The sequence below is a fragment of the Echinops telfairi genome, unplaced genomic scaffold, assembly GCF_000313985.2.
Source record: "Echinops telfairi isolate 266 unplaced genomic scaffold, ASM31398v2 ScPeMD7_5;HRSCAF=22, whole genome shotgun sequence".
NCBI classification, from domain to species: Eukaryota; Metazoa; Chordata; class Mammalia; order Afrosoricida; family Tenrecidae; genus Echinops; species Echinops telfairi.
In genome coordinates this window covers 29,201,791-29,216,738 of record NW_022103901.1, presented here as the reverse complement: position 1 = coordinate 29,216,738, position 14,948 = coordinate 29,201,791, and the positions used below count along the sequence as shown (strand labels likewise).

Sequence of the window (14,948 nt, the reverse complement as noted above, 5' to 3'; positions counted from 1 at the left end):
TCCCCGCCGCACCCAGAGCCAGCGGGCTTCTGGCCCCCGCCAGGCCCTCCCGCACCCCACGCCGCGGAGGAGGCCCGCAGGGGTCAGGACCGTGGTCTGTGTCGCGTGGGCCACTGAGGTGTCCCCGTGGAAGTGTGGAGTTGCAGCACCAACACCCCAAGGTGGGTGAGCGCCTGGGCCTTCCGCTGACCCCCAGGGCCAGGAGCTCCTGCCTTGACAGGCGTTGGACACAATTAAACTCCAAGAGGAGCCCGGGTTGTGTGGCTGGGGGGGTTGCCCATCTGACACCTTCTGGATGGAAATGAGGAGCCCCCATTTTCTCATAGAGGTGGGAGGCAGGGGACGACGGGGCTGGCCAGAGATTCGGAGCAACTTGACCCAGGGGAGCTGCCCCCACCCCCCAATCCTTGCTGGGGAGGGGTCCAGAGACCTTTTAAAGGTGTGTGTGAGGCAGCAGGCTGACTCCTCAGAGCTCCTCCCTGCCTGAGGAGAGCAGATGGCAGACACCACTTCACCTGCCACCTCCTGAACTCCCCTCCCCCACCCGTGGCTCCCAGGGCCCAATGACCAGGGTCAGCTTAGGCCTCCCTGGTGCCTGACGGCCCAGGGCCCTCCATCCCAGCATCCGTGTCGTTTCTGTGGAGCATTGGACAACAGCCTGCAGGCTTCTGGGCCAGTGAGGGAACACTGGGTTTTCATGGGGCCTGCAGGGGCCCGAGCCACCCACCCTCACCCCCCAAAGTTGCCCAGGCCAGGGAGGAGGCCTGGTGGTCAGCCCTGCTCACCCTGGCTGCAGGTCTCACAGAGACAGCCAAGAGGAAAAGGGAGAGCAGTGGTGGGGAGGGGAGCACAGCTGGGTTGTAAACATGTTGGTGCAAGGGCAGGCCGCCAGGCCCCTTAGAACCCCTGGCCTATGCTGGCACTGGTCTGCAGCCCCCTCTACCCAGCTTCCCCAGCCATCAAAACCCTGGATAGGAAGTTACCCCATACACACACCCTCACAGCCAGATACGTGGGCTTATCTCCCCATCAGAGGAAACCAGTGGCCTGGGGTGGGGGGCCTGGGGGCAGTAGGGCTGGACCTAGCAGGCCTGAACTAGTGAGAGACCAGCAGAAATCTCAACCCTGGGGCAGGGGTCTCCTGGGCTGGCTCTGCTGGTCTGCCCTGCGCCCCTGCCTCGCCTTGTCCCAGTGGAAGCTCTGCACAGGGCAGGGTGGGGTGTCAACAAAAGCCGATGAGGGATGGCTTGGTAGCCCAGGCCCTTCCCTCCTAGTGGTGTGCCAGCCACAGAACGTGGGGACAGGACTAGGGTCAGTTGTTCAGAGCAGCAGCCCCCCACCCCCACCCCCCTGAGCTGGGCCTGGAGCTTGAGAACCATCTCCCTAGACTGTGTCACCTGGGCTGCTGTGGTCGACCATGTGACTCTGTGTGTGGCACCCCCACTCCAGTCTTTCTCCAGACCCACCCGTCCCAGCCTAAGGGTCTCCTCTTTGCAGAGCCCCTGCTGGTACATCGGGTGGGGAGTGCCCACAACTCAGAAGCATCCCGGGGCTGGGGGTGGGAGGAGTGCCACTGTACCATGTGCAAGGTGGCAGGACGTGAGCGTGCCTGAGTCACGGGGCTTGTCATGGAGACTGTGAACCCGCCAGAGTCCCCAGCTCCAAGCTGCCCCAGTTGTCATCCCAGGCCTTGGGGCCCACCGCTGAGCCCAGCCGCTGTGAGGGTTTCTGGCTCCTCACAGCCACCCAGGGTAGGAGGCCCTGAAGGAAGGGTTCCCTGGTCCTGGGCTAGCCTTCCAAGCTGGGGTGATGAAGGGATGGGGGGCTTCCAGCCACAGAGAAACATGTATTGGGGGTGCTAGGACAGCCGCAGCCTCTGAACAGGGGTGTGACCAGGTCAGGGCCCAGGTTGGGGTTTGATGGAGGCACCATAGGGTCAAGCATTGTCCAAGCGGTGACTTCTGGGTCACCATTGCCTGTCCAGGTATTACAGATGTGTGTACAGCTGCCCAGTGGGGTGGGCCTCACTGCCCCCTGGAAGTCAGGCTGCATGGGTCACAGCCTCAGGCAGTGATGGGGACTGGGCCCTGGGTCCTCAGGCAGGACTGTCCACATTCCTGACCTCCTGGAGCCCTCCCTGGCCAGATTCAGGGACTCTGGTAGCTGGCTTGTCAACCCCCAGCTCCCCAAAAGTCCCTGCTGAGAACAAAAGAGAAAACTGTTCTGCCCCTGAGAGCTTTGTGACTCAAGTCCCCACCCCCACCCCCACCCTGCCCAGGGGATCAGGACCTTCCTCAGCGACCCCTGTGGGCTCACAGCCAAAATACAGAGGTACAACCCCCACCCCATCCTCCATGGAGCCCTCAGTCTCTGCTGCTGGGCCTTTCCTGCAGGACCCATTCCTCATTTTTGATTCATTCATCTGGCCATACCCAAGAGACCACGGAATGCCATGCAGTCTGTCCCCAAGGAGTCCCAGGCTGAGGGGAGAGGCAGCCATGGGGGCAGTGATGAGGGGGTCCTGGAGACGCCGCTGGTTCTGAAAGCCGTGTGAAGGAGCTGGCTGTGTCGAGGAGAGCCTGAGTACGTTGAGCAGAGGGGTCCTTATGGACTGCCGGCCGGGTGCAGGAAGGGAGATTGTGAGGCAGCCAGGTCCCCAGCCCATCAGCAGACCCTCTGAGTGCCCCTTCTGTGGGGATGGTGGAGCCCCAGGCAGCTCCGCCCTAGGTTTCGAGGACAACACATCAAAAGCAAGGTCACAGGGACTGCTCCCATAGTCCCTGGGTTGAGTCCTGGAGTCTCTCTCTCCTCATCTGACCCGGGGAGGGGACCTTTCCCTGAATTCCGCTCCCCAAGCCAAGCACAGGAGACTGAGGAAGACGGGCAGCGGTGCAAGCCTGGCCGTCCTTGTAGACTGGCCTTTCCCCAGGGTCCCCTGTGGAGGCCATGCAAAGGACAGGGCAGCTGCCCCCACCTGCTGCTGGCAGGATCCTCCTAGTCCCCAAGAGCTCTGCGTGGGGGCTGTCACAGGTGGCAGGAGGTTGAGGAGCTCTGATCACCTGGGAACCAGGATCCAGGTCCCCCTCCTGGCCAGGTGTGTAGGGCCAGGGCCAGGTTCATCCTGTCCCTCAGGGATCCCTCGGCCAACTTCCGGGAGGGCCTTTCTCCCAAAGCTCCAGTCCCTGAACTTGAGAGAAGTCCCTGTGCCCCATGTTAAGCTGTGGTCCTGGGGCAAGGCCCAGAGTACAAGAAGCAGCTGGCAAGGGACACAAGACTGACCATAGCAAGGCTGGCCTCCAGGGAGGGCCAAGGTCAGGGCCAGAACTGAGGGTCAGCTAGGTTGTGGACCCCCCTCCACCCCCCAGGCAGTGGGCAGCCTCTCCACCTGCCTTCTCTCCTAGTTCTCCCCTTTTCACCCTTTGGAGCCTGGGGCCCAGGGGGCACGGGTGCGATATGGGCACGTGCAGAGATTGGGGTGCAGTCACAGGCTCCAGCGGAGTAGGAAGGGCGCCCTTTAGGTGGCCCAGTGTATCCACGTGCTTCACCCACCTCGGCACTCCACGTGCGCTCCCAGCTTTGGGAGCGCCCTCAGCCTAAATCGGCATCAATCCTAGCTCTTTCTCTCGGGTGCCGCCTCCGCCGCCTCCTCCGGATTCCAGCCGAGCGGGCGGGCTGCTGCTCCGCCGTCTCGGGGCCACTCCCTGCGGAGCGGGCTCGCCCGGCTGCGCCTTAGCCGGGGAGCCTGCACCTCGCCCCACAGCCTGCTGGGGCCAGGCGCGGAGCGACGCGCGCGGCTGGCGAGGCCGCTGTCCGTGGTGCTGCGCGCGCAGGGGCGGGCCGAGCGGGCGGGAGGCGGGGAGGCTGGTGGGCGGGGCGCCCGGTCTGGGGTTGAGAGGTGGCTCAGGGCACACAGCTGACCCCCCCCGCCCCTCCCAGCCGCCCAGAGGGAGTGCGGAGCGCCTCTCCGTCTGCCCAGGGGCAGAGGAAGCCTTGGACGTCATCTTGTCCCCGAAGGCCCCCCCACTCCTGTCCTCTGCATCGCGAATGTGGGGCAGCCCCCCATGCCAGGTCTTCATCTGCCCTCCCCACCATTACGGGCTCATCCTTACTGCACAGAACCTGGAAATTGGGGATAATACCAGTGTTCCTCACCCCCTCCCCCTTCTGTTAGTTTGAATAGTGACTGTCCCAGTGGCAGAACCCGTGGGGAGGGTGAACAGTAGCTGGAGTGGGTTGGGGTCCTGGTTGCAGGGGCAGAAGGCCTTGGTGTCTGGGCTGGGCGGGCAGCCTGGGCTCGTTCTCAGGGGGACTGATGACCCCAGAGAAGGCCTGTAGCCCTCCCCAGCTGTAGGGTGTTGGGTTCAGGCTTGGTGGACACCAGTGCTGGCGACCTGGGCGAGGCCCCCCAGCTCCGGGGTCCAGCTTAGCCAGGCAGGTGAGGAAGGTGTCTCTGGATGCTGGAAGTGAGTGCTGACATGACCTGGAGCCACCTCCCTCTACAGCTGCAGCTTTTGATTGCCCCTCGCTGAGTGTGTGGGGCAGAGGTCAGGAGCCCGAGGTCACCTACAAGGCAGGGGACATGAAGTCCACCTTGCTGTGGTGCTCAGAAGTCACTGACTCTAGTGCCCAGGTCTTTTTGCTAGCCGGCTCAGAGCCCCACCCTCCCAGTCAGGCCCCTGGGTGACATGATCCCCCCTCCCAGGCTCAGAGAAGGGCATGGCTTGTGGAAGTTGTGGCCCCAGCTAGGGAGTCTGACCCAGATGCTGGGGAAATGCTGGGCAGAACACTCCCTGCTGGGTGGTAGTGGCTAACAGAGAGGAGCAGAGAGTGGTGTGATGAGGGCCTTACTGCCTTCTCCCTCTGGGGCTGTCCATGCCCACTGCCCTCTGCCACTCACTCACAGCCACTGGGAGTTGGGTGGAACCCAAAGCTGTTCTGGGCTGAGGTGAGGGCACTGAAGATGCTGGCCCAAGGGGAGCCCCCAATGCCTGCCCTCCCACGGCCAGCACTGGGCCAAGCCTCTGGGCCATCAGTGACGGGTTGTGACCTGGGGCTAGCAACTGTCCGTATGATGGATAGTCATACAGCATCATCCCCATGGGCCGAGGAGACCGTGCATGTGTAGGGCTCACATGGGAGCCCTAGTAGTCTCAGGACTGGCGTGCTTCTCAGGGAGCCCTGGAAGCATGGTGACTATGAGTTGAGCTGCGATCCACAAGTTTGGCAGTTTGAAACCACCAAACAGACTTTTAGTCTCGGAAACCCACAAGGGCAATTCTACCCGGTCCTATAGGGTGGCAATTAGGTGGCATCAATTTGATGGCAGTAAGTTTGGTCTTGGGTTCTAGTGTGTCTCTCAGGGCACCAGTGGGCAAGTGCTCCCCAGTCCTCTCTGTCCATCCTTGGCTATGGGCAGCAAGCAGTGAGGGGGACTGGTGCCCAGCAGACCAGGGTGAGCGCCAGAGTGGCCAAGTCTCTTCTCCCACCACCTCCGACTGCTTCCTCTGGAGTGGCCTTGGGGTTCCCCTGCTGGACAGGGTCTCACCGCTCCTCCCGCCCACCCCCTGCAGAGGTAGCCTGGAAAATGTCAAACCCCAGCGTCGACGGCGACCCCAAGCCTCCATGCTTGCCTCGCAATGGCCTGGTGAAGTTGCCTGGCCAGCCCAACGGCCTGGGCGCAGCCAGCATCACCAAGGGCACCCCGGCCGTCAAGAACCGCCTGTACCAGCCTCCACCCCCGCCTGCCCTCCCGCCACCCAGCCTGGCTGCCCCGCTGCCCCGACCCGCCCTGGCGGGGGTCCCATGCCCCTCGGTGGGGCTCCCCCTGGGTGGACCTGCCTCCCCCCCAGCACCCGGGCCCCTGGCTGAGCGGCCACCCCTGGCTGTGGACGAGAAGATCCTCAACGGCCTCTTCTGGTACTTCTCGGCCTGCGAGAAGTGCGTGCTGGCGCAGGTGTGCCGGGCCTGGCGGCGTGTGCTCTACCAGCCCAAGTTCTGGGCCGGCCTCACGCCGGTGCTGCATGCCAAGGAGCTGTACAACACCCTGCCTGGCGGCGAGAAGGAGTTCGCCAACCTGCAGGGCTTTGCCGCGCGTGGCTTCGAGGGATTCTGCCTGGTGGGGGTCTCCGACCTGGACATCTGTGAGTTCATCGACAACTATGCCCTCTCCAAGAAGGGGGTCAAGGCCATGAGCCTCAAGCGCTCCACCATCACCGATGCAGGCCTGGAGGTGCGGCTAGGGGTGGGGCAGGGCTACCCGGGAGGGGCGGGGCCGCAGGTGGGTGGGGCCTGGATCCACCTAGGGTAGTGCTGGGCTTCCAGAGATGGCTAGGCCAGGCCTCCTGCTTGAGAACCCTGTTGGTCTATCGCAGTGGTTCTCAACATTCCGAATGCCACGACCCTTTAACACAGTTCCTTGTGTTGTGGCGACGCCGCGTGTGGGCGTATCTGCATGTGGGCGGACCCGCCTGGAGAAGGCTAGAGGAGCAGTGTCTCGGTTCCTAAGACCATCGGAAATATAGTCTTGGGCAACCCCTGTGAAAGCGTCGTTCAACCCCCAAAGGGGTCGGGACCCACAGGTTGAGAACCACTGGTTCGTGTGCCATCGAGTGGATTCTGATTTTTGGCAAACCTATAGTGGCCAAAGAAGGCTGCCCCGTAGGCTGTTTGAGGCTGCTATCTTTAAAGAAGCCTCTGGTGGGGGTTGAACTGTTGCTATTTCAGTGGGCGGCCCGTGGCTTAGCCACTGTGCCACTAGGGTGCCCCACTTTGGGGCCAAAATTCTCCTCGATGGGTACTTATGGGGGTTACACCCAGGAGACCCTTGCCTCTTGCTCGGCACCACAGGGCGTGCCCCGGGGGCACCATGCCCAGAGGGGTGCGAGTTGGGACCCATGTCCCCGCCTCCCCACCCGCCTCCCCCAGGTGATGCTGGAGCAAATGCAGGGCGTGGTACGGCTGGAGCTGTCCGGGTGCAATGATTTCACGGAAGCCGGGCTGTGGTCCAGCCTCAGCGCACGCATCACCTCGCTGAGCGTCAGCGACTGCATCAACGTTGCCGACGATGCCATCGCCGCCATCTCGCAGCTGCTGCCCAACCTGGCCGAGCTGAGCCTGCAGGCCTACCACGTGACGGACACGGCGCTGGCTTACTTCACGGCGCGCCAGGGCCACAGCACGCACACACTGCGCCTGCTGTCCTGCTGGGAGATCACCAACCACGGTGTGGTCAACGTGGTGCACAGCCTGCCCAACCTCACTTCGCTCAGCCTCTCGGGCTGCTCCAAGGTGACGGACGACGGCGTCGAGCTCGTGGCAGAGAACCTGCGTAAGCTGCGCAGCCTCGACCTCTCCTGGTGCCCGCGCATCACCGACATGGCGCTGGAGTACGTGGCCTGCGACCTGCACCGCCTGGAGGAACTCGTGCTGGACAGGTGTGTGCCCTGGCCCTGGAGGCGAAGGGGAGTAGGTGCCCAGGGCTAGAAAGGCAAAGTGAGTTGGCCGGTGGGTGGGGCCAGATGGGTGGGTGGGGCTACGGGGTGGGGTGAGGGGAGAGCGTTGAATGGAGGTCCCTAAAGTGAGTGTGTGAGACCACAGAGGGACTAGTGGATGGGGCCATAGCCCACGCCCCTAGTAGGAAGGGGACGCTGCTTCCAAGAAAGAGGAAAGGACTGGGGCTGGGGCTGGATGTGTGGACCGGCCTCAGCAGTGCGCCTCCTGGACCACACACAGGTGCGTTCGCATCACGGACACTGGCCTCAGCTATTTGTCCACCATGTCGTCCCTCCGCAGTCTCTACCTGCGATGGTGCTGCCAGGTATTAGCCCCACCCTTCCGTGGCCTCCTCTGGTGGGTAGAGGGCTTGGGGGGTGCGGGTGGAGGGCAAAGCCGCCATCCAGACCATCCGCTCACCTGCTCCCTGTCTACTCACACACTATGGAAACTGAGGTCCCTCTGCCTCCTCGGGGTCCATAGGATGTCAAGGTGCCCACTGGCATTCCCACCCGGGCTGAGAAAGCCCTTCTAACCCTGCCTCCTGCTACCTGCTCAGTGAACCAGCGCAAAGGCGGAGCTGGCGGGGGTGGGGGGTGGGCCCCAGATGCTAACTGAAAGAACCCTGCCCTCCGCTCAGGTACAGGACTTTGGGCTGAAGCACCTCCTGGCCATGAGGAGTTTGCGTCTCTTATCTCTGGCAGGTGAGCAGTGCCCAGCGCCCCGCTGAGTCCAACCGCCCCCCTTCTGCCCCTGGCCCACCTGGTCTCATGTCTGACTGGGTTCAGCCTAGAGGAGGCTAAGGAGGGAGATGGGTGAGCCCCGCCTACTGGCCCGCCCTGAGCTCTGCCCCTGCCTTCCGCAGGCTGCCCCCTGCTGACCACCACCGGGCTCTCTGGCCTGGTGCAGCTACAGGAGCTGGAGGAGCTGGAGCTAACCAACTGCCCAGGGGCCACGCCCGAGCTGTTCAAGTACTTCTCGCAGCACTTGCCTCGCTGCCTGGTCATCGAGTAGCCGGGGGCCCTGCCCGCCCCATCCAGGAACTGGCCATGCTCTGAGGGGGCGGGGCAGGGGCACCAAGAACCCCCATCCCCCGCAGGGCTCTTTGGGGAGCCCTACCTGCCCCAGCCTTGTGCAGGGTGGATGCGCCCCCGCCTCGCCCGCCCCCTCCCCTTCCCCCACCTGCGCTCCTCTCCTGGCCCCGCCCTGGGAAAAGAGGGGCGGCGGGACCAGCCCCACGCACGCGCACACACTCGGGGACCCTGTGCATGCCCCTCGTGCCCGCACTGCACGCCCGCCCTTCCCCCATGCCACTGCCATCACTCGCTCACCCTTTGAGGGCCTGTCCGGGGCTCGGCCCTGGGGAAGCACTTTGAACTCGCCAGAGAACCGCCCCATTGCCTCCCCTTTGTCTCCCTGCTGCTCACCCCCATCCTGGACAGGGTCGGGGGAAACAGGACACAGCGCCGTCAGGGCCCCAAGGGCTTCCGTACCTTCCTGTGCACAGAGCCTGGCATCCTCGGAGGAGAGCGAGGGATTCACAGGCCACAGCCAAAGCCATGGTCCCCCCAGGAGCCCAAGCCCAGCCCCGCCCCCCCTAGCCCCCTGCCAGCCTGGCCCTAGTGGGCCTCCCTCTATCCTACCCGTATCCTTACATCCCTGGCCTCACTGGGACAGATTTGGATTGGGACAGTGTGGCCGCCAGTCTGGATTTCAAGTGGTCTACAGCCAGCCAGCCAGCCAGAGTGTGGTTGAGGCATGGTGAAAGCCGGAGCTGACACCTTAAGGCTCGCAGGCCTTGGGAATAACCGGCGCAGGTCCCACATCACAGTTCCTGCCACCAACCAGCTCGGCCGGCCAGCACCCAGTTTCACTCTGAACAGGCCTTCCTCCGCCAGAAGAAGTCTGCAGGGCTGGCCCAGCCAGCGACCCCAATCTTCCAGTGGCCAGCATACCCTTGCTACCCTGAGGGGAGAGGGGTCCTTTTTAGCCCCACCCCAACCCCAGCCCTCAAACCCTCCCAGCTTCTCAAACCTCTGCCTGCCTAATTGGGCTCTGGCCAAATTTTGATTCCAAGACACTTGGGAGTCCTGGAGGAAGGGTGTGCTGGCACACCTTGGCGATTGCCAAGGAGGCGGCTGGGACCCCCTTTCCATCCCAACCTTGAGGCCCAGGAGATACCCCCACAAAAATCTGGTTGGAAGAAAGTAACCAGTGTCCAGAGTGAGAGAAAGAGAGAGAGAGCGAGAGGCGAGAGCGATGCTGTTAAAGCAGAGGAAGGCTTCGACAGCCCAAAGATTTTCCTGCCCTGTTGGAGTGCCGGCTGGAGGCTGTGGGGCTGGTCATCAGGAGCCAGTTTCTCCAGCCCCTCCTCTCCACCACTCCCGAGCGGGGAGGGGGGCACTGCCCTGTCCAAAGTATTAACGCAACTGAAGCTGTGATATCTCCGACTGTAGGAGGAAAAATTAAGGGGAGAGAGAAAATGACAAAAGGAAACAAACCAACCCCTGAGATCATTGTCTTATTGTACATAACGACCTCATTCTCCTGTATATGCGGAAGATATAACCTTATATTTGGTAAGTGTTTCTTGTGCTATTTTATCACGTGACCTGTTTATAAAAATATATATTAAAAATGTTGTAAAAACACGCGTCGGAGTGGTTTCTACATAGGCAAGTCATGTGTCTGTTCTGGAGGCCCAAATTTCACCTCAAACTTTCAACACGTGTAGATACTAGGTGGCATTAGGCCTGACTGGGGGCATAGCAGTGACCAATAAAGAAGACCCTGGCCTCCCAGGAGTAAGCCCTGGCTGTGCTGTTGAGGAAGTGTTTGACTGCTAATCCCAAGGTCAGTGGTTCAAACCAACCAGATGCTCTGGGGGAGAAAGATGAGGTGGTCTGCTCCCATAAAGATCCACAAAACCTCCAAACCCTATATTGGGTCAATGTGAGGCAGACTTGATTGCATGGTGTGTTTTGTTTCCCTTGAAACTTCCCAGGCAGTAAAGCTGTTATGCATAATGTATCCTTCGAAGATAAGCCCTGTGCTACACACAGAGAAACTGAGGCAGGGGGGTTCCTGACACACAGAGAAGGGTCTAATTGAATGAGTCTTGCCCAGGTGGTGCCAGGAACCAGAAGTTTGGTGGAGACCTAGGCAGACCTGGCCTCTGTCCTATTGTGTGACAGACAATATTCAGCAAGCAAGGGACAGGCTGTGACATGCTGTGGAGTAGTGATTGCAGGAGTGGCCAGCCAGGCTTCTGGGGTTGTGACAGTGATGCTGAGCCGAGGGGTAGCAAGCGTGCGAGGCTTGTACATGCAGTGGCTGTGAGGCAGCAGAGGCCCTCTCAGAGAAGGGCCAGAGGCACAGATGGAGGCAATAGCATGGTGGGTGATGGGTGGGAGAGGAGGTCCAGGCATGTGGGGGGTGCTGAAGGGGAGAGCTTAAGCAGAAGAGTGGCACTTAGCTCCGACAGGGTTTGGGTCAAAGCGGAAAGGTGGGCCCAGGAGCATTTAGGAGGCAGCTCTACAGGCCCAGGAGAGGGAGAAGATGGATTTAGGGGAAGACTGGGTTTTTGGGGAACGGTTTAAGTAATACTGGACTTGCTGATGCATCTGGGAGGAGATGCTGAAGAACGCTGGCAATAAAACTGAGATAAAACAAAAACTTCGAAGCGAAATAGGCTCCTCGATCCCAACCGGGCGTCATCCTCCACCGCCCACAGTCGCGCTCCGGATCCGGAACGTTCGAGAGGTGAGCGAGAATTCGAGTCCGCTTCCGGCGGGGCGGGTGAACAGCGGACCACTTCCGGCCAGGGACAGGGAAGAAACGGACCGTTTCCGGCGTGGCGGTTCCGGGTCGCCAGGCTGGCTACTTTGTTAAATGCGGGGGCTCCCTTAGCACGGTTGCCTCGACCTCTTTAGCTCGAGTCGCGCTCGCCCCGCGTCCCCGGAGCCTCCTCCCCGCTCGCGGGAAGTCAGTGCACCGCCCGCCAGTCCTCTAAACGCCTCGCGCTCCTTAACTCAGGCCTCGAGGTTTCTCTGCGCTCCCCGCGTCTCTATCCGCGGAGTCCTCTGGACCCCTCTAGCCCATCAGTACCCTCAGGTCCTTGTCATTCCTCCGCCAGGTTGGACCCGGGAGCCACCCCGCTCCCTTGCCCAGCTTGGCTGACAGAGTAGCTAGTGATCCCAGCTCTTGAGAGATGGTTGGGTAGGGAGAGAGTCTAGCTCAGGACTGAACAGGTAGGGCCTTCCCTGGATATCAGAAATGGACTGACTGACTTCCAGGCAGCTGCAGCAGCAAGTGGCCTGCCCACTGAGGGTGATCAGCAAGACCAATGCCAATGAGATAGAACTTGTCTGTTAGACTGGCCCCTGAGGATCAGTGAACCTGAACCAGCTCCCCAAAGCTGCCCCACAGCCCAGGCCTGAGCAGTCCTGGGAAGCCCAGCCAGTGTGAGGGGCCTGAACTGAGGGCCCACACCACCCTGCGGCAGACCTTCAGTCCCCACCAGCTGTCGGCCATGGAGAAGATGTCACGTGTGACTACGGTGCTGACGGGCCGCACTATGCATTGCCACCTGGACGCTCCGGCCAATGCCATCAGCGTGTGCCGGGACGCAGCCCAAGTGGTGGTGGCGGGCCGCAGCATCTTCAAAGTGTATGCCATCGAGGAGGAGCAGTTTGTGGAGAAGCTGAACCTGCGCGTGGGCCGTAAGCCCTCGCTCAACCTGAGCTGTGCCGACGTGGTCTGGCACCAGATGGACGAGAACCTCCTGGCCACAGCGGCCACCAATGGCGTGGTGGTCACTTGGAACCTGGGCCGACCATCCCGCAACAAGCAGGATCAGCTGTTCACGGAGCACAAGCGCACGGTGAACAAGGTCTGTTTCCATCCCACTGAGGCCCACGTGCTACTCAGTGGCTCCCAGGATGGTTTCATGAAGTGCTTCGACCTGCGCCGGAAGGACTCGGTCAGCACCTTCTCAGGTGAGGCTGAGGGCGCGTGGATGTCCAGGGCCATGTCGCAGCCAGTCTCCCAGCCTCCCTGGGGCATTAAGCTCAGGAGGGCTTCCTGGAGGAAGGGAACCTGAACCTGCAGGGGGCTGCCGCCCTGCCAAAGGGAGTAAGGTGTTGAGGTGTGAGCCAGGCAGAGGCTGTTGGAGGGGAGGGGGCAGACGTCGAGCTGCTGCGCAGGAGAGGGTATGGAGCCACTGTCTCTGCCGGGTTCTTGAACCAGTGTCCCCTCCTTGGGCTTCTCCCCATGACTTCTGACTGCCCCCTGGACAGCGCTAGAGAGTTTCCGTTCCCCTCAGGAGCCCAAGGTGGGCCCTCACCTCCCTAGGTCCTCCCCACCCACAGGACAGTCGGAGAGTGTGCGGGACGTGCAGTTCAGCATCCGAGACTACTTCACCTTCGCCTCCACCTTCGAGAATGGCAACGTGCAGCTCTGGGACATCCGGAGGCCTGACCGCTGCGAGAGGATGTTCACAGCCCACAACGGGCCCGTCTTTTGCTGCGACTGGCACCCCGAGGACAGGTGTACCGGGATCACCTGGGGACAGGTGTAAGGGGTGGGAGGTCACCTGAGGACAGGTGAGGTTCAGGGGGCATTGGGCAGGTGGGGCCTAGAGGTCTTCTATCTTGAGACCTGAGGCAGAAAGAGTGGGGCATGGCAGATTGGGGCGCCTCCAACTGTGGGAGAAAATGCTGAGGTTGGGGCTCCCACAGAGGCTGGCTGGCCACGGGCGGGCGTGACAAGATGGTGAAGGTCTGGGACGTGACTACGCCCCGCGCCAGGGAGGTGCACTGCGTGCAGACCATCGCCTCGGTGGCCCGAGTCAAGTGGAGGCCCGAGTGCCGCCACCACCTGGCCACTTGCTCCATGATGGTGGACCACAACATCTACGTGTGGGACGTGCGCCGGCCCTTTGTGCCGGCCGCCATGTTCGAGGAGCACCGGGACGTCACAACGGGCATCGCCTGGCGACACCCCCACGATCCCTCCTTCCTGCTGTCGGGCTCCAAGGACAGCACGCTGTGCCAGCATTTGTTCCGAGACGCCAGCCAACCCGTGGAACGAGCCAACCCCGAGGGTCTCTGCTACGGACTCTTCGGGGACCTGGCCTTTGCTGCCAAGGAGAGCTTGGTGGCCACTGAGTCTGGGCGCAAGCCCTACGCAGGTGACCGGCGCCACCCGATCTTCTTTAAACGCAAGCTGGACCTCGCGGAGCCCTTCGCGGGCATGGCCTGCAGTGCCCTCAGCGTCTTTGAGACAGAGACCAGCGGCAGTGGCATAAGCTGGTTTGTGGACACTGCCCAGCGTTACGCTCTGGCCGGCCGTCCACTGGCTGAGCTCTGCGACCACAATGCCAAAGTGGCCCGGGAGCTGGGCCGGAACCAGGTTGGCTGCTGAAGTGTACCCCCCTACCCCCGTGTTTGCCCTTGGCCATGTGTGCTGCCTCCCCTGCCCCCTTCTGTGCTGCTGCATCCATGTGGGGGGTCTGTACAACCATTGGATCGGGGCCCCTTGATGACCAGTGCCGATCCCCACAGGTGGCTCAGACGTGGACCATGCTGAGGATCATCTACTGCAGCCCTGGCCTGGTGCCCTCCACCAACCTTAACCACAGCGTGGGCAAGGGCAGTTCAGGAGGTCTGCAGCTCATGAACAGGTAGGGCCTGGGAGGGGCTCCCTGGAGAGCAGGGGACTTGAGTCTCCCAGGCCCTGCCCACCCACCTGCCCCTCCCCACCCCCAGCTTCAACCTAAAAGAAATGACCCCAGGGCTGGGCGGAGAGACCTGGCTGGACCGCAGCAAGGGTGACACTCGCAGCGACACCGTTCTGCTTGATTCCTCCGCCACGCTCATCACCAACGAGGGTAGGGGCTGGGGGCTGCCTGGGCAGGGCGGGGGCCGTCTGCAGAGAGACACTCCCTCCATTTCCTTCCCCTTTCCCCTTCCTGGCGGGCAGACAACGAGGAGACGGAGGGCAGCGACGTGCCAGCCGACTACCTCCTGGGTGATGTGGAAGGAGACGAAGAGGAGCTGTACCTGTTGGACCCGGACCACACACATCGTGAGTCCAGAGGTGGACAGGGCCAGAGTGAGGGCTGGGGGCGGGGCTGGGGCGGAGCGAAGGCTTAGGCCGCGCCCCCTCCCTGCCCCTTAGCGGAGGAGCCAGAGTATGTCCTGCCCCAGGAGGCGTTTCCACTGCGCCACGAGATCGTGGACACCCCCCCGGGGCCCGAGCACTTGCAAGACAAGGCCGACTCACCACACGTGAGTGGCAATGAGGCAGATGCGGCATCGCTAGTACCTGTGGACCCGTCGTTCTCGCTGATCTCCGTGTCGCGCGCACTCCACGACAGCCGCCTGCCGCCCGACTTCTTCAGCACCCTCGTGCGCGACATGCTGCACTTCTACGCCGAGCAGGGTGACGTGCAGATG

The 14,948-nt window shown here is 62.2% G+C and overlaps 2 protein-coding genes across 2 annotated transcripts in view; both read left to right on the top strand.

Annotated features, from left to right (window-relative positions):
- Nucleotides 1–3,925: 3,925 nt before the first annotated feature.
- FBXL16 (F-box and leucine rich repeat protein 16) lies at nucleotides 3,926–10,142 on the top strand. The gene is made up of 5 exons (XM_004705782.2): nucleotides 3,926–6,229; nucleotides 6,925–7,433; nucleotides 7,732–7,816; nucleotides 8,132–8,195; nucleotides 8,357–10,142. The coding sequence occupies exons 1-5, from the start codon at nucleotides 5,585–5,587 to the stop codon at nucleotides 8,503–8,505; spliced, it is 1,452 nt and encodes a 483-aa protein (XP_004705839.1). The 5' UTR covers nucleotides 3,926–5,584; the 3' UTR covers nucleotides 8,506–10,142.
- Nucleotides 10,143–11,373: 1,231 nt separating this feature from the next.
- The window catches only part of WDR24 (WD repeat domain 24), a 4,304-nt gene continuing 729 nt past the window's right edge, over nucleotides 11,374–14,948 (top strand). The window contains exons 1-7 of the mRNA XM_045286018.1: nucleotides 11,374–12,488; nucleotides 12,861–13,038; nucleotides 13,230–13,902; nucleotides 14,055–14,173; nucleotides 14,259–14,380; nucleotides 14,473–14,577; nucleotides 14,671–14,947. Of these exons, the coding sequence (XP_045141953.1) occupies nucleotides 12,023–12,488; nucleotides 12,861–13,038; nucleotides 13,230–13,902; nucleotides 14,055–14,173; nucleotides 14,259–14,380; nucleotides 14,473–14,577; nucleotides 14,671–14,947 (1,940 nt within the window). The 5' untranslated portion in view covers nucleotides 11,374–12,022. The remainder of the gene's footprint in view (nucleotides 12,489–12,860; nucleotides 13,039–13,229; nucleotides 13,903–14,054; nucleotides 14,174–14,258; nucleotides 14,381–14,472; nucleotides 14,578–14,670; nucleotide 14,948) is intronic.